The sequence below is a fragment of the Poromitra crassiceps genome (genome assembly GCF_964638095.1).
Source record: "Poromitra crassiceps genome assembly, chromosome: 11".
Lineage (NCBI taxonomy): Eukaryota > Metazoa > Chordata > Actinopteri > Beryciformes > Melamphaidae > Poromitra > Poromitra crassiceps.
The window spans coordinates 31080293-31103338 of NC_139643.1; the positions used below are offsets into that span (position 1 = coordinate 31080293).

At 51.2% G+C, this 23046-nt stretch overlaps 1 protein-coding gene across 1 annotated transcript in view; it reads left to right on the top strand.

Annotated features, from left to right (window-relative positions):
• The window catches only part of arid1ab (AT-rich interactive domain 1Ab), a 72594-nt gene that overhangs the window by 41851 nt on the left and 7697 nt on the right, over positions 1-23046 (top strand). Inside the window, exons 5-12 of the mRNA XM_083646786.1 lie at positions 15649-15892; positions 17437-17526; positions 18319-18492; positions 19137-19437; positions 20136-20293; positions 20431-20543; positions 20663-20872; positions 21034-21238. Coding sequence (XP_083502912.1) covers positions 15649-15892; positions 17437-17526; positions 18319-18492; positions 19137-19437; positions 20136-20293; positions 20431-20543; positions 20663-20872; positions 21034-21238 — 1495 coding nt within the window. The remainder of the gene's footprint in view (positions 1-15648; positions 15893-17436; positions 17527-18318; positions 18493-19136; positions 19438-20135; positions 20294-20430; positions 20544-20662; positions 20873-21033; positions 21239-23046) is intronic.

Genomic DNA, 23046 nt, shown 5'->3' on the forward strand with positions numbered 1-23046 from the left:
GTGGGGACTGCTCGCTTGTTGATGCTGCCTGTGTCGATATGATCCGTTCAAAATGGGTCGTGTGATAGTTGAGTTCTGCACATGTTGAAGGACCCATATACAGTAGTACTGTGAGCTGTTATTTCTGTGGGTTTGTGGGTGGGTGGGTGGGTGGGGAGGGGGGATATGTTCTGAGTGAATCTGTGTATGTGAATGTAGAGATTTGTTTTGTAGATGTGTGTGTTACTGTTTATTTGTGTTTTTCTTTATTATGTTGAAAATTTTAAAACAATAAAAATGTGATAAAAAAATATATATATATACACATTAGAAGTCTGAATTAAACTGAAGCTGCCTGTGCTGTGTGCGCCAAACTCCCTTTAAGAATTATGATGTATTAACAATTCCTTACGTGTCTGTAAAACAAACACATAAATCTAGAAACACAAGATAAAAGTTGTCATATGTAAGACAGTAGTCTTTTCTATTCGGCATCAATATATTCCATAAAGATAAACGAGAAAGACAAGAAAAAGACTGACTTAAAACAAGCTCGGACTGAGATTTAGCCATTTAGCTTACATTCAACTGAGTGGTTGGGCAATCTGCTTCCTTTTTTGTGTGTTTTTTCCCCCTTCGGATTTCCCCCATTTTCTCCACAATTATACTTGGCCAATTTATCCTCATGCTGCCCTATTGGCTGCCCCGGTCGCTGCTCCACCCTCTGCCGATCTGGGGAGAGCCGAGACTAGCACCATGCTTCCTCCGACACATGCGCAGTTGCCAGCCGCTTCTTTTCACCTGACAGGGCAAGCTTCACCGGTAGGCCGTAGCACGTGGAAGGTTCACGCTATTCCCACCAGTTCCCTTCCATCCCGCCCAGGCGCCCCGACCGACCAGAGGAGGCGCTAGTGCAGCGACCGGGACACATACCCCCAATCCGGCTTCCCACCCCCAGTCACAGACAGTCGTGCCTGTATAGACGCCCGACCAAGCCGGAGGTGACACGTGGATACGAACCTGCGACCCTCGTGTTGGTAGGCAGGGAATCTACCGCTACACTACCCGGTTGCCCTTGGGCAATCTGCTTCCTGTTGACACCGGCACCCGCATGTCCAGCGTATGTGAAGGGTCATGTGATACGTGTCGTTTCAGGCGCATTAATATGGACGTAGATTCTTTTTTTCTGGGCTGCAGCTGAAGCGCTTGTGTGGACAGAGATCGCTTTCCTTTTTAAAATGCCGAAACCGTGTTAATGTGGATGTAGCCAGAGGCCCACCAATAATATCTGTAGCAGCGGGATTGACATTGATCCACGTTCCCGAGCGCTGCCACTCAGATTGGCAGATGCAGCTGTCATGATATCCATACTTGAATGACAAGCGCTTTGGTGCAATATAAAACTTTTTCCGGCTGGAGGGAAACTGCTGAAGTGCTGCTCTGTGTGTGAAGTTAGAAGGGGAGACTTGGCTGTGCAGGTTCAATGCTGTTCTATCACATTAGGCCTAAACCCTGGTGTGTTCACTTATTCTCAATAAGATGTTTTTGAGTTGATCCATAAACTGACCAGAGAGTAAAAAAAAAAAAAACAAAGAAACAACTATATCATCACGACTCCGTATGTTAGGTAGCGTATTTTCTCAATTATATTACCACAGGCCTGGAATTAAGCCATTTTTAGGGCAAGGCCACTCTGGCCTTTCATAAATGCAAATTGTTTGGCCACTGTGGCCAAAATGTAGGGCACAGTGGCCAAAACCAAAGGTTATTATTAAAATCCTTTATTCAGTCATTTTTCCTCAACAAAATAATCACGCTAATCAAATCTGTCCACCCACAGTATGAACACCTGGTAAAGTACTCAAAAACAGCTTCTGTGGTAGTTCCCACTACAATAGGTGTCTCCTGGACCACATTTTTGCCATGATGACACACCGTGTGGGTAGAAGGGGCAGTACGTCCACGGCACTGGCTGTTGGGCCATGGTATAATTCATGCCCAGTTATCATTTATTTTTCATCTGAAAGCAGAATGTGATGCAATTCTAAGTGCATAATCTGAATCAAATGAATAAATTGATGCACTTACTCCTGTAATTGTTTCATAATAGGGCAATGCTAGGTGGTTGTGACAAGGAAATTGAGTCGTTTTTCAGAATCAATACAAGTACAAGTACTTGTATCGATTCTGAAAAACTAGTATCCATTCACCTCGAGTTATTAGGCAGGCTAGTCTGTGGCCAGAATTCAACCTGCATTATGGTATTAATGAAGTGGGTTTTCCAAATGAAAGTACACATACATGCATGGAGTTTGGTTAACGGAGCATCAGATCTAGAGGCAGAGGTCTTGAGTCGATGCTAAAGAGGTGTTAGCTTTGTATGCAGCGGTAGGTAGTGATTTGTACAGACCTAACAGACGCATTTGTTTTAATCTGCCACGGAACTGGTTTGAATCCCAACCCGATAGCTGTTGAGGCTAAGTGCCATTTAGCTACTTTAGTAGCGTTTGCAGAGAGCCAGCCAGACATCACCTCATCCGTGGCACAGATGGGTCTGTTTGAGCCAGGTGCTAAAAAACCCAGCGTCTGTTAGCTCGCCGTTGACGTGGGAATACAGAGGAGCAGTACAGGAGGCTTAGGCGCCTGCTGGAAGGAGCAGGTAGGAAAGCAACAGTCAGTTAGAACAGGGCTGTGGATCAGAGGAGGGAGGCGGGGGTGAAAAAACAGCCAGCGAGAGTGGAACTAGCTGAGCAGGTTGAGCTGGTTCCTGGTTTGTTTTCGCCCAGGCTCCAGGACACACACACACACACACACACACACACACACACATGCTTTAACTGATAAGTGCTCCGCACGCTGTCTGTTCCCTGTAACTGTTGTGGTCTTCACTGGAATCATTATTTTTTTACATTTGAGGCAGTTAGTCGATGTCCTCCTCATCCAGAGCGATTTACAATGAGTGCAGCAATAGAGTGAGCTGAAATTCACCAACACTACAAGCAACCAAAAAACGAGGAGTACAAAGGACAAGGTGTTAGCAATCTCTACATATTCTTGTGAGAAGAGAACAGTCATGCCAGTGTGAGGGAAAGAAATGGAATAAGAACTAAGGAGAGAGATGGAAGGCATTTTTAATACGCTTTTCCCTTTTCTGTCTCAAATGTGTCACTTGCGCTGTTGATTGTTATCAGTAACAAGTAGCCCACTAGGCAAAATGCCTTGCGCTTGTGTTAACGAGCGAATTAATTTTCAATGCTATTAATTTATTTTTTGGGCTGAATAACACGGAGGCAGAGGCACATATTTTGGAAAAATTCTTCCCAGGAGCTGCTTATTAAAAAACACCGAGCCAAACTCTGACAAATGAACATAGTCAGTGCTGTGTGCTAATCCTGGACGTGGAATTAAAATGCGGCATGCGTCCATCTCACTTTAGTTTCCAACCACTTGTAGTATGAGAAAGGGGCACGCTGGCATCGCTGGCATCGCTAATGACGCCAGCCAGCCGCCATCCTCTTCCTCCTCCACCAAGCTCCACACCACACACACTGACAGCACGCCATCGCTCACCTACACAGCGCTACTGCCCAAAAAAAAAAACACAAAAAAAAACGAGAGAGCCGACATTGATTTTAGCCTCGAGCGAGAAATAAAAGGCAAAATAGCCATCTTTTTTCTTCTTCATGTGCATTCTTATCGGACCCGCGAGGAGCGCTAAGCTGGGAGGGAGCTAATGTCAGGAGGTCCACATGGTTGTCATTTAGCTGGTGGCTCCAGCAGAACAGGAGGGGGGCTCCCGAGTGTGTATTGTCACTGTCAGAGGCTTTCCTATTCTCCCGGAAGTGACACTTCCTCTCTGGGTCACCCCGTGGGAAATAAGAATGACTAGTAGACCCACCGCCACCTTCCCCCCCCCTCCCCTTTTTTTAATCTCCTCCTTGCCCCTCTCCCAGGTCTTTTGTACCCCCTTTCTCCACTGTGAGGCTAATCCCACTCAGGCCTGCCCACTGGTTTTGATTCCATACGCCCTCGCCCCCCTCCATCTCTCCTCTCTCTGATGTGTCTGAATGTGCCGTGGACTTGAGGGGAAGGTCACATGTTGGTCACACTCGCTCGCTCCAGCTCCTCGTTTGTTTTTCCGTCCCGCTGCCCTCTCTGTCCCCTCCCCTCCCTCCCTCTCTTCCTCCCTCTCTTCCTCCCTCCCTCTCTTCCTCCCTCTCTTCTTCCCTCTCTTCCTCCCTCCCTCTCTTCCTCCCCTCCCTCCCTCCCTCTCTTCCTCCCTCCCCTCCCTTCCTCCCTCTCTTCCTCCCCTCCCCTCCCTCCCTCTCTTCTTCCCTCTCTACCTCCCTCTCTTCCTCCCTCTCTTCCTCCCCTCCCTCCCTCCCTCCCTCCCTCCCTCTCTTCCTCCCTCCCTCCCTCCCTCTCTTCCTCCCTCCCCTCCCTCCCTCCCTCCCCACCCAACAGAACAGGTGCCTCTCCTGGAGGAGCTTCAGAGTGTACAGGAGCCACAAGTTCACATTGTCCACTTGCTGTGTGTTGTGGATGTGCGTTTAGAATTGCATGTAGTGTGTGGAGGGTAAACCCACCTCAAATGTTTTTGACATGCATTCTTCCTTGATTTTTACTATTTGTCACGTTTTAGAATAATAGTACACATCAAAACTATGAAAATAACACAAATAGAATTATGCAGTGACCAAAAAAGTGTGAAACAAATGAAAAGTATCTTATATTTTAGCTTCTTGCAAGTAGCTGCCATTTGCCTTGATGGAAAGGCGTTAAATAAATGCATACATAGGATCAACTTCACTATTTATATAGTTGCATAAAAAGCAGATTTTAACTGCAGCCTTTAGATCAAAACGGCTTTAAGACGATGAAAAACAGTACATTCAATTAGGTGTGCTCAACTTTTGATTGGCAGTGTCAATTGTCATGACCTTAATTCATATTAATTGGCAAGTAGTTTTGAAATGATACAAGTGCTATGAAGATGGGCAACGAAAGCATAAGTTCTGCCTTTCTGCAAATAGCAGAGAGTTCTTGCGCGTATCGGAAGTAGTTTTCCTCATGTTGATCACCGACTGGAGGTGGAAGGTTACCCACCAGCGTTATTTACCAATACATCACTGACTGTCATGGCCCCACCCTTGAACGTATTCAGTCTTTAACAGTGTGCCTGCAAAGCCCAGGGACCACCCACATGTCCCCCGACAGACCCCAACCCCTCCCACCCCGCCTCCCCTATGACCTTTATGGGCCAAGACTCCTGATGTGGTGCCAAGGGATCTTCCAGGCTCCACCAAGACAGAGTCCACCAATCCCTCTCCCCTGCCCAGCCCAGCACCGCTCTCTCTCTGCTGCAGCTAAGCTTGTTTTTGCGACATAGCTCTGGAGCAATCAGCCTGACAAGGCCGGCCCACTTTTTCTCTCCTACCCAGCCCAACCCCCCTCCTATGCCTTCTCTCGTTTTCTCGCTCTCTTCTCAATATTATACTGTCTTTTTTCGCTGCTTTTCTCTCCTCCTCTCTCTCTCTCTCGAGTTCTTTTTTGGTTTGACTCTCTCTGCCTCTCTCTCTCTCTCCTTCCTCTTTCTATCTAAATTCTCGTTTTCTCTTTCCCTCGCCTGCGCGCGCCCTCCTCCCCCCCTCCTCCTCCTCCTCCTCGTGTTCCCTCCCTCCCTCGTTCTCTCTCTCTCTCTCCTCTCAGTAAATCAGCTTTCGTAACGCTGTGCAGCTCAGCCTTGTTTTGCGAGGCTCTGTCGCTGCAGTATTCAGAGTCCGGGGCCAGTTTCCTGTTGCTATTCTGGGGCCCTTGCTTCCTGTGTGGACGTGTCTTATTCAGATTCCAGGGCGCCTCGCTCTTGCTCTCACCCACCCTCCCCACTCTTGTCCTCTCTCCCTTCTGTCTCTCTCCCCCGCTCCCTCTCTGTCTCCCCCTTTTTTCCCTCTTATGTGATTTTTAATTATTGTACTTGAGAGAATTCAGTCTGCTGACAACGTGTGTTGTTTTGCGTTTGCTCCGGTGAATTGTTTTTAGGGCTGCACACACCCGAGCCCTGTTTTGCTCTTGTGAGCACACAGGCGCATGCACACTCCCTCTCCCTTCTCTGCGCTCTCTGCGCTCCGCTCACACTCGCTCACACTCGCTCTCGCACACTCGCGCGCACACACACACACACACACTCACTCCCCTGCCCCTCCCCTCTGCCTCCATTTCTGCTGGGCTGAGCTAGTTTTGCAGCACAAAGACTGAGGCTGACTGCAGCACTGTCTGTCCTCTGCTTTCCCCTGCTCTCACTGCTGAGCCTGGGTGGAAGAAACCAGCCTCGCAATGAAATTAACTCCCTCTCTATCAAATAACCTTTATAATATTCTGTTTTTTTCCACATCTCCCCAGTTAATTGAGTGGTGGTGTCAGTTGCTTTGGCAGCGCCCTCTAGATAGGGCTTTGCTGTGTGTGTGTGTGTGTGTGTGTGTGTGTGTCAGTAGGGGAGGGGCGTTGCTGCTCTGGAAAGCAGGCAGACTGGCTGTAGGGGTCTGGAGCCTCCCCACCCAGCGCCCCCTCCACCCAGCCCCCTCGGTCCTCCGTATCCCAGCACCCCTCACCTCGGGCTGGGCAGCTGCCTGCCTCACTTGGGCATCTGTGCGCTGCCCTGGGACTCCCCGCTACTATTGTGATCGCTACAAAAGGCCCCCCCACACACACACCATCGCCCCATTATTCACAGCAATCAGACCTCACCACCACCTCCCTCCATCTACTCTGTATTAGCTACACACAGGCTGCTGCAGTGTGTGTGTGTGTGTGTGTGTGTGTGTGTGCACTTTTTTTTCATCCCTACTGAGAGGCTCAATTAGGCATATGGGGAATGTTTATAAAAGGAATACCTATTTATTGATGAGGCTTCATAGTTGGCCTTAATGTTTTCTCAACAGCAGCCCTGTATTAAGCCGGAATGTTAAGACCTGCTCAGTGGGAAAACGTAGTGTATTTTTTCCCCCTTAGCAATTTCTAATTCTGCTGCTTCACTCTTTCCTTCTGCTACTCTTGTCCGTGTTATTAGCCGTCCCATGTGGCCGGCGGTGATAAAGTAACAGTGTAATGGCGGTCTCTGGGGAGCGGGGGCTGGCGAGGAGGGAGCTAGCCTGTTGAGGGAGCACACATGGTTTCTATAGCAGCGACACTTCAGACAAGATACCCAACCCCACCAGGGTGCTCCCAAGCTCGGGGCGTTTTGCCCTTAATGCAACGCTGTCGTCGGATCTGATCCTATGTGCCGAGTTTACCTTCGTCTCGCTCAGGTGGAATAACAACAACAACAACAACGCCCGTGCGTTCATTTCAACCACCGAGCGCGTTCTGAGCCACCTGGCGTCTGTAGCGCGGCGTGGACTGGGTGGGAGATGCACAGTGCACCTATGGGGTGCTACAGCAGTGTATAGAGAGTTTCTCCTCAGTCCTGTGCTGTGTGTGTGTGTGTGTGAAGCCCTGTAATGGCTGCTGCTGCTGGATGAGGCAGGGGCCTGCCATGCTTCTCCTTTCTCCACTTCTTCTTCCATAGTGGGATGGGAGTGCCCCCTTATGGTTGAGCTCAGCCCTGCAAACCTGGAGCTGGCTCTGGAGCCTGCCTCTCTCCAGGCCTTCTGCACAGACCCAGAAGCCCAGCCCGGGCCCTGGACGCTGCGTGGACCTCTGACCAGGGCGTCAGCAACAGCCCTATGGCCTGCTACACCTCCCTGTCCAGCTAACGGCGGACATCCCTGCTGTCATCCTGTGGTACTGCAGCCCTGAGTGATGGGAGACGCTGCCATGATGATGCGCTTGACGGATTGGAACCCGGGCGGCCCAAAATGTTCTTTCACCTGAGATCTGACGGCGGCTCTGATGGCGGCCAGGAGGTCATGTGCTCCCGGGTTACCGGCCGGGTCAAGATGGCGCCCTCAGAGGATGAGCTGCGAGGAGGAAACGACAGAAGCCATCTTGAAAACGTGTGCAGAAAATGCACTTGATCTTAAGCGTAAAAGGGACGAGACGACTTTTCCCATGACCCCGTTTGAATATCAAAAAGCCCACTTTGCCCCCAAACGAGAGGTAAAATGTGCCGCGCCTCAGCCAGGTGGTAAACACAAACACCGGGGACAGAGGACACAGCACTTCAAGGTTTTTGCTGTCTGTATTTGTCCAGCATGTGTGTTCGGGGTGTGTGTGTGTGTGTGTGTGTGTGTGTGTGTGTGTGTGTGTTTGGCGTGTGTGTGTGTGTGTGTGTGTGTGTGTGGCGTGTGTGTGTGTGTGTCTCCCAGGCCTCCTCAGTGTGAAGGCCTGGAGCCTGCGTGTGTAATTAAAGTGGTGGCGGATCACGGCTTTGGTGTGTCTGCGCTTCCTGTGACAATGACGGGCCTCTTCTTTTGTAGTAGCTGACTGCACCGTGACCCTGCCAGGCACACAGGCAGGCCGGGGGGGGGGAGGAGAGGGAGAGAGACCTAGAGACAGACAGAGAGAGAGAGAGAGATAGTGGTGACGGAGGGGAGGGGAGGGGGGTGGGGGGTGTCGTCATCAGCTCTAATGTGTCAGCCCACGTGGATCACGGTAACCATGGCAGCCCCGGAGATACAGCCAGCTTTCTTTCCTCCCTAATCTCCCCATTCTCCCTCCTGACTCTCTCTCTCTCTCTCTCTCTCTCTCCCTCTCTCTCTCTATCTCTCTCTCTCTCTCTCTCTCTCTCTCTCTCTCTTCCTCCAGCACAGTGACACTCAACCTTTTTCATATCACGAAACCCCTGATTTAGTCCACTTTAGGGCCACGGACCCCCATTTGAGGAGATTTTCTCTCTCGGGGCCAAATATGAGGATATTTTTATGATTGGATTTTGTCGAGAATTTCCACGACGTGTCTGTATTGTAGGTAGAGAGATGACGGTGAAACTATGATCAAAACAGTCATACTTCTACATACATGCTGCAGTTGTGTTCACTTCTTCTCAATGAAATTAATTGAACACTTATCACTTTGCTGGGGGACCCTTTCCTCAACGACCCCTGGTGGTCCCCCCGGCCCCCATGTTGAGAATCAGCTCTTTCCCTTTCCACAGAGGGGCGTGCGAGCATGTGCTCCACTACGCGTTTCTGGAGTGAGAGAGCATTTTTTTCTTCTTTTTCTTTTTTCCCCTCATCTTTTTTTTTTTTTTGTATATTGTGTTTAGCATGTGGAGGCCTGAGAACAGGAAGCCTGCCAGCCAAGCAGTGGGCGAGCGAGGGAGCCTGAGGCTGAGAATGACAGAGAGAGAGAGAGTGTGAGTGTGTGTGTGTGTGTGTGTGTGTGTGTGTGTGTGTGTGTGTGTGTGTGTGTGTGTGTGTGTGTGTGTGTGTGTGTATGTGCATGTGTGTGGGTCAGGAAGAGTGTGTGACTGAGGGATGAACTCTGTACCCCCCCCGCCCCCTCCCTCCCCCCTTCACCACCACCACCAGCAGCAGATCTAGTTACACTACTGGCCAGGGTCACACATTCCAGATAGGTTTCATTATCTCAGGGCCGATACGCTGCCTTCGCTTCCACTTTCTGTTTCTCAGGACGGGGGGGAAAAGGGAAGCAGGGGGGCGTGGCTTGGCAGAAGCAGGGGGGCGTGGCTTGGCAGACTAATGGCTCTGGTCGGGCTTGATTGATTCAGTGAAGTAATCTGCAAATGGAATACATTAGAGCGGCTGAGAGGAGAGGAGATGACTCAGAGAGACGAGCAGCATCGCCACACTCAGAAGAGCAGTGCAGGAATATGGGAATCGTGGGAACAATCAAGACTGCTGTCATTTTCTACATTCACAGACACACACACACACACACACAGTAATTGCACATCACAAGTATTTCTTTATTTGACTTCATTTTGCGATTCGTATTCGGCCGCATGTGTTGCTTATGCTTATTTGTCTTTTTCTTCTCACTCGACCCTCAGAAACACTGCTTTTGAGTTGCAGTTCTCAGCTCTGAAGTTCCATGTTAGGCAGTGCTGGCAAACACAAAATGGCTGCCGTGGAGGGGAAGCTTGGAGCTCCACAGAAAAGAGCTGCAGCACTCTCTCCCTCTCTCTCTCTCTCTCTCCATCTCTCCACAACATGGCTCGCCCGGCTTTCCCCCTTCCTCTCTCGCGTGGGGACAGGAGTACCAACCGTTATATTCCTTATTAAGACAATAAGTGCTACAACCTCTCCACCCATCTAGCATGCTGCTCGCTCGTACACTCCCGCCCACCTCTCCCCACACACACACACACTCCAACTTAGCCACACCAACGTCCCTCAGCAACCCCCTCTCTTTCCTCTGATCCGCGTCCCCTCTATCATTTGCCTTCTGTAATAAGTGCTTAGTGCATTGAATAGCAGCGCCACAGCAGCTTCAGTATTTAAACCCCCACCCCTCCTCTCTCCTCCAGCCCTCCTCTCTCCTCTCTCCTCCAGCCCTCCTCTCTCCTCTCTCCTCCGCCCCTCCTCTCTCCTCCAGCCCTCCTCTCCTCCAGTCCTCCCTCTCTCCTCTAGCCCTCCTCTCTCCTCCAGCCCTCCTCTCTCCTCTCTCCTCCAGCCCTCCTCTCTCCTCTCTCCTCTAGCCCTCCTCTCTCCTCTAGCCCTCCCCTCTCCTCCAGCCTTCCCTCTCTCCTCCAGCCCTCCCTCTCTCCTCTAGCCCTCCTCTCTCCTCTAGCCCTCCTCTCTCCTCCAGCCCTCCTCTCTCCTCTCTCCTCCAGCCCTCCTCTCTCCTCTCTCCTCCAGCCCTCCTCTCTCCTCTCTCCTCTAGCCCTCCTCTCTCCTCTAGCCCTCCTCTCTCCTCTAGCCCTCCTCTCTCCTCCAGCCCTCCTCTCTCCTCTCTCCTCCAGCCCTCCTCTCTCCTCTCTCCTCCAGCCCTCCTCTCTCCTCCAGCCCTCCTCTCTCCTCTCTCCTCCAGCCCTCCTCTCTCCTCTCTCCTCCAGCCCTCCTCTCTCCTCTCTCCTCCGCCCCTCCTCTCTCCTCCAGCCCTCCTCTCCTCCAATCCTCCCTCTCTCCTCTAGCCCTCCTCTCTCCTCTAGCCCTCCCCTCTCCTCCAGCCCTCCCTCTCTCCTCCAGCCCTCCTCTCTCCTCTCTCCTCCAGCCCTCCTCTCTCCTCTCTCCTCCAGCCCTCCTCTCTCCTCCAGCCCTCCCTCTCTCCTCCAGCCCTCCCTCTCTCCTCCAGCCCTCCTCGCTCCTCCAGCCCTCCTCTCTCCTCTCTCCTCCAGCCCTCCCTCTCTCCTCCAGCCCTCCTCTCTCCTCCAGCCCTCCTCTCTCCTCCAGCCCTCCCTCTCTCCTCCAGCCCTCCTCGCTCCTCCAGCCCTCCTCTCTCCTCCAGCCCTCCTCGCTCCTCCAGCCCTCCTCTCCTCTCTCCTCCAGCCCTCCTCTCTCCTCCATCCCTCCCTCTCTCCTCCAGCCCTCCTCTCTCCTCCAGCCCTCCTCTCTCCTCCAGCCCTCCCTCTCTCCTCCAGCCCTCCTCTCTCCTCCAGCCCTCCTCTCTCCTCTCTCCTCCAGCCCTCCTCTCTCCTCCAGCCCTCCTCTCTCCTCCAGCCCTCCCTCTCTCCTCCAGCCCTCCTCTCTCCTCCAGCCCTCCTCTCTCCTCCAGCCCTCCCTCTCTGCTCTCGCTGTCCGGCTTGTGCAGTCAGCAGAACCGAAGAGGCTGGTGCTGTGCAGTATCGAGCCGGGGAAAATCAATGACTGCAGAGTGGGAGTAGGCAGCAGCTCGCGTGTGTGTGCGCATGTGTGTGTGTGCTCATGTGTGTGTGTGTGTGTGTGTGTGTGAACGTACACACACACCGCTTCTGCCTATCCGGGCTGAGGGATCAGAGCTGTCAGTTGTCAGATATTTACAGAATGTTAAAGAGCTCGCCCTGCATACATGGCGTGTGGCGGAGCGTGGATGCGGATGCTTATTAAACATGTTTTTGCACATTTTGCAATATCTTTTGTTTTGTTTTTTATTCTTGGGTAATTTTTTTGGGCATGATTTCATGGATCGCTTACGTGCATTTGGACCACATACTCCCTCCCGTCTGACCAGATTTAGTCCCAGGGAATCCCGATAGATTTTTGTTGTTGATTTAGATTTTCATTGTTGATTTAGTGTTGAATTCGGTCACTGTAGTGTAGTTTCTACACTGTTGGGCAGAAAATAGCGGTCAGAGGGAAACCTATAGATTCTTAGATTCTGGAGAACCGTAATCATTTCTAGGTCCTTCATTCTGCTCAGAACCCCCCTCAAGGAACCCCCCCCCCCCCCCCCCCCCCCCAACCCCACTTTGAGAACTGCTGCTTTATATCACATGAATCCCACCTTGTTTTGAGCGTCTCGGGCCCGCACACATATGGACGTGTGTGTGTGTGTGTATCTTGTGCGGCCGTCACCTCGCTGACCTCCTGCTGAGGGGAGACTCCCCGGCGTAACTCCAGGGATCGACCCCCCGACCTTTGGCCCTGCGGTCTGGGACAGTGGTGTGGGGGTGGAGGGGGTAGGGTCTGGGGGGCAGCTGTGTGTGTGTGTGTGTGTGTGTGTGTGGGTGGAGGCCTGCCGTGGCGGTCGAGCCCCGCGTCAGATGACTGGGGTCTTGTGATGTCTGAATGGAGGCGGGGGGGGTGGAGGTCAGCTGATGCCCGCTGGAGAAGGATCCCGCCACGGTCTCTTAAGCAGAGGAATGCCGTTTGATCAGCGCCGCCCCGTCTCCCCAGCCGCCAACTGGCTTCTTCACATTTCTGAGCATTAATTTTGGTAATAGGCACCCAAAGAGTGCGTGTGTAAGGCCCATACACACACACACCCCCCACCCCCATGCTTCTCCTCGGGCTGGTTCCGCGTGCTCACACAGCACATGGGTTCTGTAGCTGCCACATCTCCTGTGCGGGTCAGACAGGCTGGGCTCTGTGCAGTCAGAGAGAGAGAGAGAGAGGGGGGAGGGCAGAGGGAGCAGGGCGGGGGCGGATGGGGGGAGGTGTGTGTGTGGGGGGGGGGGGGGGGGGCGTCGGCGTCTGAATCAGCGTTCTCCTCCTGTCGCTCCCTCTGGGGTTCCTCCATCAGGTCACATCCCAAAAATAGCAACGGGCGCCGTTTCAAGTGCAAAACCGCCGGCTTCGGGGCTGCAGCCAGCCTGCGAGTGTGAGATTTCTATGGGAATAGTTGGCCACCTTCCAATGAGTGTTTTTTTTTTTCCCCTTCTCCTCCTCCTCCCTCCCATTTTTCCCTCCTCCTCCTCCTGCGATGTGACTGGCAGATGAGCTTGCATTTCTGAGCAGCACATGGGATCCACGTGAGTGAGTGGCCCGGCCGGTGTGTAAACATCCACCTTCCCACATGCAATCATCGCCTTCCTACCTCCCCGCCCGCCCTCCTGCCTGTCTGTGTGTCGCGGCCAGCGAGGCTCAATAACAACACCACATGGCACCGGCTACTGTGTGCCCATCACCAATCATTTCAACTGCCTCCACAGAAGACTTGTTTCTAATGACAGACACACTACACACACACACACACACACACTACACACACACTACACACACACACACACACACACACACACATTTCTCACCGCAACCCACACGGGCGGAGCCCTCCTCGCCAAGAGAGATCACACAGTATTACGGAAGCGGTACTGTGAAAGCCGCTGTAGCCGAGAGTGTGACTATGTTTAAACGGCAATAGTCAAGACTATTGACCTTATTCTAAATAAGACAATATTCTGATGAAGGTGTTTACATGAGTTGCTTATAGAATATTTCATTCATATTCCCGTTGACATGTTACAGACTACTAGAGCATAGTCCCATTGATGACTGAAGATGCACGCCCACATGGCGTCCCTACGGTTCCTCCGTGTTAGGGACAAGATGTCGGGACTTTTTTCTTTTAACCAGCCATCATCTTTTCTTCTGTAAACAAGTTGTGCAACACTCGCTGGGAGCGAGAGTATGCGTCGCCAAGCGGTTTGAATGCTGTGAAAACTCTGATAGGACCTCATAGTGCGATTAAGGAGTTTACATGTCTACAATGCACTTCAATGATGGGACTAAGATAATACTCCACATGTTTTAATTTGATTATTGCTCACGATTATGGCGTGATTCTGGTTATGGTAATCATGGCAGTGTCTCATTCAGAATCTTGTCTTAATAGGGTTAATATCGGTGCGTCCTGGTAGCTCACCTGGTAGCACGCATACCACGAAGGCAGCCGACCCGGGTTCCAATCCGACCTGCGGTCCCTTGCCGCATGTGATCCCCTCTCTCTCTCTCTCCCCACATTTCCTGTCTGCCTACTGTCCTATATAAAAAAAAAAAAAAAAGAATAAAAAAAAAATATATAGGGTTTAATATCTGAATATTGCAGTCCATGTGAATGGTGAGGCTGGCACTCCTGCATGAGGAGAATGACACAGACACCCCCCGATGAAGGCCGAGGTCGCTGTAACGCCTGTTTGGACTTTAACTTTGACATAACACACTTCACTTCCTGCCCAGACACAAACGCCTTCATGTCCAGAAAAGCCTGGTTATGATGCCCGCACTCCTCCACGTACAGCCTCTTTCTTTTCCAGCTCGTTCATGTTTTACATTACCCGCCAAAGAACGCCTGTCTTTCAAGCCCGCTCTCACACACACACACACACACACACACACACACACACACACACACACACACACACACACACACACACACACACACACACACACACACTTTGACATGGTGTATCAGTTTTCTCCCCAACTTCCCTGTTCCTCCCTTGTAATCCCATCTTCCTGAAACGCTCACAGGGGGTTGATAACATCTCAAAGCTTTTGTTGCTGTGAATCATTAAAGCGAATTAAGGTTAAGAATTAAGAGTTAAGAATTGAGCGCGTTTCCGCCGGCTGAGTAGAAGTGAATAAAATTGCCTGTCGGAAAGGCAAGAAATGTGAATTTATGCAGAGGAAATTTCATCAAATGTTGCCGCTTCAGTTCTTCTTCTTATTCATAAGGAGGAATGACTTAGGAATATATCAAAATGGAATATATTGTCAAACAAAAATCTGACCGTATGTATCAGGGAACAGAACAAGGGCAGCTTCGGCCCAGGACCACGTGCGTCATGTAGCAACAACCAGGCGACCTCATGCAAGTCAAGCCCATTCGAGGCATCTTTCAACAGCCCAAGTTTAGCACTGATGACATCATGACTGTTGACATCACTGATGACGACATCACCGTTCAAGCCGATTTGAGGAAACTACATTCTTTCAACAGCCCAAGTTTGGGACTGATGACATCACTGATGACATCATCACTGATGACATCACCGTTATCCATTCCTGACTGAATGCCTGACTGGCTGCGCACGTGGTAAAAATAATTTGGGACATTAGCTGCATGTAGAAGTCTCAAATGACACAACTTGTTCATCACAATTTCATGAACTCCACTGAAATTATATTATTTGCATTTTGTAACAGATTTTTTTTTAATTGTTTACATTGTAGCGAGCCAGTGCCATCACTAGAAAGATCTGTGACATAAACATTCTGCACAGTCAGACTTGGTTGTCATTGAACCTGTCATTTGTTACATCGTATCGGGCGTCGTATTGACTCGTGAACCACATGTCTCATCCACTCCGTTAACCGTATCATTAACCCATCTTTCCTCCTCCTGTCCCAGGACCTGTCGGGCTCCATCGACGACCTGCCGACGGGTACGGAGGGCGCGCTGAGCCCAGGCGTCAGCACCTCGGGGGTGTCCAGCAGCCAGGGCGAGCAGAGCAACCCCGCCCAGTCGCCCTTCTCGCCCCACACCTCGCCCCACCTGCCGGGCATACGCGGGGGACCCTCGCCGTCCCCCGTGGGTTCCCCCGCTAGCGTCACCCCCTCCCGCAGCGGCCCCCTATCGCCAGCTGCTGTGCCAGGTAAAGATGGAGAACTGACGAGCAGGGTATCCGCGGTGTGAAAATGGCTACGTTTAGGCTCTGTAAAAGTGTTCAAATATAATTTGAGATGTCGGCTTTGTCCCCTGTGTAATAACTGGTTGCTTTGTGCTGCATGTGCACTCTTAGATTAATACCGAACAGGGTGAGTAGTGCAATGTGTATCTTACCTGCTTTACTAAGCACAATTGTACTTCATGTCCCTTAACAATTAATTTCCTTTGTCCCTTTTCTCATTCTTCCCATTCATAATTTCACAACTTTCATTATGTAGGTTGAATCAGAATTAGGCTGCTTTGCCAGGGTTGTTTTGTTATTTTGTTTTTTAAATTGGTCTTAAATTCAAGGAGCATTTAAGCAGGTAGAACGGAAAAGGTCTTTGTGACTCTTAAATGTAGCGTTTTAAAACCTGCAGGTGCCCAGGGGACACAGGCACTGGTGGTCTTAAATTTATTCATGAAGCAACCCGAGAGTCAGATGCAGTCTTACAGAGGAAAAGCAAAGATGACTTTCCAAAGACAAAACGTTGGTTACTTACATCATTCGGTATGATCACGAGATGAAACTTTACAGCAAAGAAAAATGGAATATAAACAAGAAAATAGCAAAGGAGGATAAAAAAACATAAGGGTATGCAAAATAACAGCAGCAGAACTTACTGACAAAGAAAATAATGCATGCGGAATATGTATGATAGCATGTCGAAATATTGTGAAATATCAACATACAGTGTCCAAAATTAACTTGCCAATGGGTGGTAAACTAAAACTCTACCTCCTACGACTAATATTTGCCAGCCAATCCAATCCATTTTTCATAGACAAAAACGTCACCCAACCCGCTTTCAGTGTGGTTTTGTGTATAGAATCAGGTGTTATAATAATAATAATAATAATAATAAAAGCATAATCTTATTTTAAAACATGGTTGTTCACTTATACAATGGATTGGATTTGTAATTAATCATTAAGTGACTCACCGCATAGGAATGATGTTAAGTTTCAGTTAACCACCCGCAACCTTGCAAGGCAGCTCGATTTCGCACGAGATCATGGGATCTCCATCCATCTGGCAGCGTCAGGTTAAACCATCCTGGCAGCGGAGTCACTTTGTGCAGACCATTGTAACAAGCAGCCACTCAGGAGTCTGTCTGATACAGAGCCATTGCTTTTGGCTTTGATTTGATTGGCTCACAGTCAGATTGAGTTTACGGTGGCCAGCAGGGACAAAGTTTGAGAACAGGCAAGCGATTGCCAGCCAGTGTAGCAGGTGACTCTTATTTATCCACCAAACACTAGCATTTGATGTTTGCTGATTGCCAATTTCTGACTGTGAATATACGACTGTATGTGCAATACCGGTATATAAGGATTGGAATGTAAAGAAAGCAGAATGTGCAGAATGTGCGCTGGTTGGATGTTGTTAGTTGTCCCCTGTGGATGTAGGCACCGTATGTCCAGAGGAAATGTGACTCATAAAGGCTCTAAATCAAGTTTCTGAGTCATGCTGTTACCCATGTCCTGCAGGCAATCAGATGCCCCCCCGGCCGCCCAGCGTCCAGTCAGACGGCATCATACACTCTTCCATGAACCAGTCAGCCATGGGCCAGGACAGAGGTGAGCACGCACGCACACACACACACACACACACAGACACACAGACACACACACACACACACACAGACACACACACACACACACACACACACAGAGGCACGTAGCTTCAGGGGTTTGTGAACGAGACGTGGGCAAATCACTGTTGAGCTCAGTGCTTAGCTCCTCATCTGCTCCAGTGCGGTCACTCAGTGGACAACAGTGCAGGGGTGTGTTTCTGTCTTCTTGTTTGTTTGCATGCATCCCTCCCCTGCTAACACTCCCCCAGGCTGTGGCTTTAAACAAGACTGTGTTGGGGCGTCCTGGTGGAGCAGCAGTCGTTAAGGTGCATACCATGTCGCTGTGTCATCCTCACTCTCACTCCTCTTAAAGTCTAACAAGACTGTCCTTAGTCAACTTGCCAGGTCAGATGAGGGTAACCTAAGACACGGATACTGCTGTGTTTTTGTGAGGGAGTAAAGAGCTAGGTTCTTCTCTCTTATAGGCCGTTTCAGCTTGACAACATAAACATTCTAAATGAGCCTTAGCCTACTTCCTGCTGCGGTGTCTGCTAATACAATAACTGACAGGAAATAAGCTAAGTTCCAAACTGTTCCCTAGCAACAGAATTCCGGTGAAACTGTCTATATTGCGCGATTTTAGTCCTTTCTGTTAAGCAAGTGCAGAGGATTTTAGAGAAGTGATGCGCATGAGGTGTTTGATAAATGAAGAAGTGTGCGTCTAATGATTCATGACGTTCTCTCCTCCCGTCCCCTCCCGTCCCCTCCGCCCATGCAATCCTCCCCGGCTCTCCAGTGTACATGCGTAACCCTCAGATGCCTCCTTACGGGTCCCCTGGTCAACCTGGCTCCGCCTTATCTCCACGCCAGTCTTCGGGAGGCCAGATGCATGCTGGGATGGGGCCGTATCCTCAGAACAACTCCATGGGAAACTACGCCGGGCCTCAGGGGGCCCAGTATGGCCCACAAGGTGAGTGCTGCCGGGGGGGGGGCGGGTGGCGGTGATATGTGGCGGTGGTATAACGGGCCCTCTGCTGCCGGGGGGGGGGCGGGTGGCGGTGGTATAACCGGCCCTCTGCGCTGCTTTAGAACACAGGGGATTGTAGAGCGGAGCGCCGGGCTCCTTCACAGCACGCTGGTTTGATTGATCTGCTAAAAATAGCTTTTGAACGAGTTTACAGTTGTCGTCCTGTAACCATCACAGATGTTCTTAGGTACTCTAGATTCAGAGAGGCTTTGAAGCTTCTTCTCACTATGTACATTCATGAAATTGTACGACTTCACTTTGAAGGCTCAGATGGTTTCTGTGGGCTTTGAAGAAGTTGTGCTATTAGTCATATCAGCCAACAGCGAGGGCCAGATAAAGCCTGCGTCATCAGGCTGCTTGTCAGAACAGGCAGCACTGAGATACATTTAGAGCTGGACTGCTGAAACTCTTGTCTGAGTCAGGCAGAAATGACTAGATGTTCCTCCAAACATTTCTCTGTTTTAGACTGAAGCACATTTGATCAATAAAGACTCCCTGATCCTGGAGGCCCACAGTAGGCTGGTGTGATGCAGCCCGGTGTACCAAACATACCAGTCTAAACGTTTCTCTATCTCCGACCCTTCCAGGTTACCCCAGACAGCCCGGCTACAGCGGGATGCCCAACGCCAACTACCCCGGAGGTCCCGGCATGGCCGGCTCCATGAACCCCATCCCCGGCCAGGCCGGCGGGGCTCCATACGGAGCCATGCCTCCCAACAGAATGGGCCCGGGGCAGATGGGCGCTCGGCCCTACGGTCCCGGGATGGGCCCCAACATGGCCGGCATGCCGCCTCAGGTGGCGTCCGGGATGTGTCCTCCCCCAGGCATGAACAGGAAGGAAGGTGGCCCCCCCATGCACCACGGACCCTCCAACTCCATACACAACAGGTGGGTTGGCTGCAGCTGCTGGCTGCTGCAGTGTCTCGGTGAGACACCAGGGAGCAGTTGACTATCGAGGGTCATTCACCAGCACTGTTGTATGGAGACTAGCATTAAGACTCTTGAGTCTGGCGACTTCTCTTTTCATCAAGTGGAAAAACGTGTGCGTGTGTGTGTGTGTGTGTGCGTGTGCACACTTATATGTGCTTGTATGAGTGTGTGACCCTGAAAAATGATTGGTTGCTCCCACGGGCAAGCCAGGCTGTGGTGTATGTTGGTGCCTGAACAAGCCGCAGAGTAGATGGGAGTAGACCGGAACATCTACCAATAAGAGAGACAGAGAGAGAAAAATGGAGCGAGAGAGATAGACGGATATGGCCTCTGAGATCAGTGAGTCACATCCTTCCCCCGTCAGGAAGCCATCTCAGCCTACAGAGAAACACTCAGGTGGCCTTGGCAAACGCTGGAACCATAGGTAGTCAAACGATTCCTTCAGAATAAGCTCAACTCAGTAAACGCATGACAAGGGAGAGCAGAGCTTTGTATAACAATATAAAGACATCAAAGAACAGGAATGCATGAAAAGGACCCAAGACTCTTAAATGTTCTGTTCATTTCATGTCATTTCATGACATGCTGTGACATAATGCACCGTGTCTGTCGGCTAGTGGTATCAAGAGTTATTAAACTACCCCTCCCTTCTCTAGGCCACCCGGCTACCCTAACATGTCCCAAGGCATGATGGGAGCAGGCTCTCCGTACGGCCCGGCCATGAACAGCATGCAGGGTATGATGAACCAGGCAGGCCCTGGGCCTGGGCCCGGGCCGTACCCTATGGGAGGCAACATGGCCAACAACACCCCCGGTGAGTGACCGCCACATTCCAGTCCTGCTCAGTCTGTTATGCTACCGCTGTGGATTTAGACCTTTTTGTCCATAAAATAGTTTTATAGATTGGTAATGTGTTTTCTATTTGATACCCTCCTCTTATCACCTCTTAAGGCCCAGGAATGGCTCCCAGTCCGGAGTTTGGCATGGACAAAATGAGCCCTGCCCAGAAGATGAACAACAAGGTGGAGGGGACTCCTAAGCCTGATCCCCCCAAGAAGGTAAAAGTACGTATATCGACATTTTCTATCTTTTTAGTTCAAAATCCATAGGATCAAATTTCAGTCTTGCATCAGTCCGGTATTGTCCGATCCCATCTCAAAATGTCCTCTCTCCCTCCCTGCAGAAGTCGAGCTCTTCCACCATCACCAACGAGAAGATCACGCGCCTGTATGAGCTCGGCCCCGAGCCCGAGAGGAAGATGTGGGTGGACCGATTCCTGGCCTTCACCGAGGAGAAAGCCATGGGCATGAACAACCTGCCCGCCGTGGGCCGCAAGCCCCTCGACCTCTTCAGACTCTACGTGTCTGTCAAAGAGATCGGCGGCCTTACCCAGGTATGGCCGGATTGCGTCCGATTTTGTTTGTGCTTGTGCACGACTCGCCCGCTGGCTGCTGTTCTGTGTTACTTCAGATCAGAACAGATACCGTTGCGATTGTTGTGAGGTTTGCTGTGTGCGGCTTTGTGAGCCTCCTCCTCCTTGTTTCCGCCCACCAGGTGAATAAGAACAAGAAGTGGAGGGAGCTGGCCACCAACCTGAACGTGGGCACGTCGAGCAGCGCAGCCAGTTCGCTGAAGAAACAGTACATCCAGTGTTTGTACGCCTTCGAGTGCAAGATTGAGCGTGGCGAGGACCCGCCCCCGGACTTTTTCAACACGGACACCAAAAAGACCCAGCCCAAGGTCCAGCCTCCCAGCCCAGGTGAGCGCCGGAGTCCTCCTGCCTCTCCTCACATCACATCACCCCCACCCCACCCCCTCCTGTCCAAAACTGAGTTACACATCGAATTACACTCAAATCGAATGAGTGAAAGTTTATTTCATTTTTCCTTCTGTCCCTTGGGTGTAGTGCGGTTTCTGTGCAATTCATCACATCCTCCTCGCTCTCCTTGCCTCACATCATCTGCCTAGAAACGAGTGTATTTTATTATATCCTATTAATTGCGATGTTAAAAGGCGATCTTACACCATCGTTTGTCATCTCCTGTACGGGCTGCCATCCCCTATAAATCATGGCTGTTTTGGCTTGTGGCAGAGGAGCTGTTAAACGACGGCGGCGTAGCAGTAAGTCACCGAAGTGCGGCGCGTCCTCTGGACAGTTTCACGAGCGCGTCTCCGGGGGAATACTCCCTGGCATTTGCACAGGACGCGCCGATCGACTCGTCCTTCCTCGACTCCACATTGGTCTTCAGGCGCAGACTGCCGACGCCCCCAGCATGACAATCCTCTGAATGAACTTACAATGTTTTCTTCTAGGTTCACGGGCAAAAACTCTATGAAACACTGTCCGCGCAGTGTGTGTGTAAACTGGCAGTGTGTCATAGCAGAGGTGAGGGGCGGATGGATAGAGGGAGGGAGGGAGGGAGGGAGGGAGGGAGGGAGGGAGGGTGGGTGTATACTTGGGACTGCGTTGTTGCCTGGAAGCTGTTTGTTTTGGAGGAATTCCTCTCAGTCATATCCAGAGCTGCCAGGACCAGCCACGTGCTGCTTTGGTTGGGCGAGACCCAGGCTGTCAGACACGGGGCACTGAGTCAGCATAAGTGAGGGGGGGCTACAGGAGACATCAGGGAGCTTGTCAGCTGGCATCAGCCCTCTAGCATGAAGGAAGAGTGAGTGCAGGGGGGGGGGAGGGGGGGGTGATCTGGCGAGAGCGATGCCCCGGCCGTCAGAGCCTGGTCCTGCCTGTCTGGTGCCTGGCCGTCAGAGCCTGGTCCTGCCTGGTGCCTGGCTGTCAGAGCCTGGTCCTGCCTGCCTGCCTGGTGCCTGGCCGTCAGAGCCTGGTCCTGGCTGCCTGGTGCCTGGCCGTCAGAGCCTGGTGCCTGGCCGTCAGAGCCTGGTGCCTGGCCTTGGGCTACTGAGGCAAGGCAACACTCCCTGGAGACTAGTGTCGAGCCAGAAATGATGAATGGGGGGAAGCTTGTGTCTGTGTATGTGTGTAAAAATCACACGCTTTCTGTCTCGCTCTCCCTCTCTTCAACATGCTATTTTTTCCCCGCCCTCACAAAATCCATCCCCCCACCCCCCCCCCTTCCTCTCTTCATCTGTTGTAGTGGGAAATCCCTGCCCGGGGGGAGGGGGGTTTGGTGGCGAGTTGGTTAGTGTGTGAGAGAGAGGGTGTGTGATGTGAGGAAATGTGAATAAATGTGACCTGCCAGTGACCCCTGTGTGTGTGTGTCTGTGTGTGTGTGTGCATGCGTGTGCGCCAGTTTAATGAATGGGAACCTGTGAGTCATCAGACTGGCGTGCTAATAGTGAGAAGTCCTGAGCTGAGGTTAAGGATGAGATGCCGCTCGCGCACACACACACTTCACAACACAAGCCATCACTCAGTCACATGTACAGCTCTCGCTCTCTCTCCTCTCCCTCCCCTCTCTCTATAGGCCAAGGCGGTATGTAATCTGTCAGAGTCAGGGTTCTTAGATCATTGTTTCCTGGTGACTCCGAGAGCCGGTGGGTGGGGGGTGACGTGTGGGGGGCTGTTGGCATGCTGTGATGAGCTGAAGGATTCAA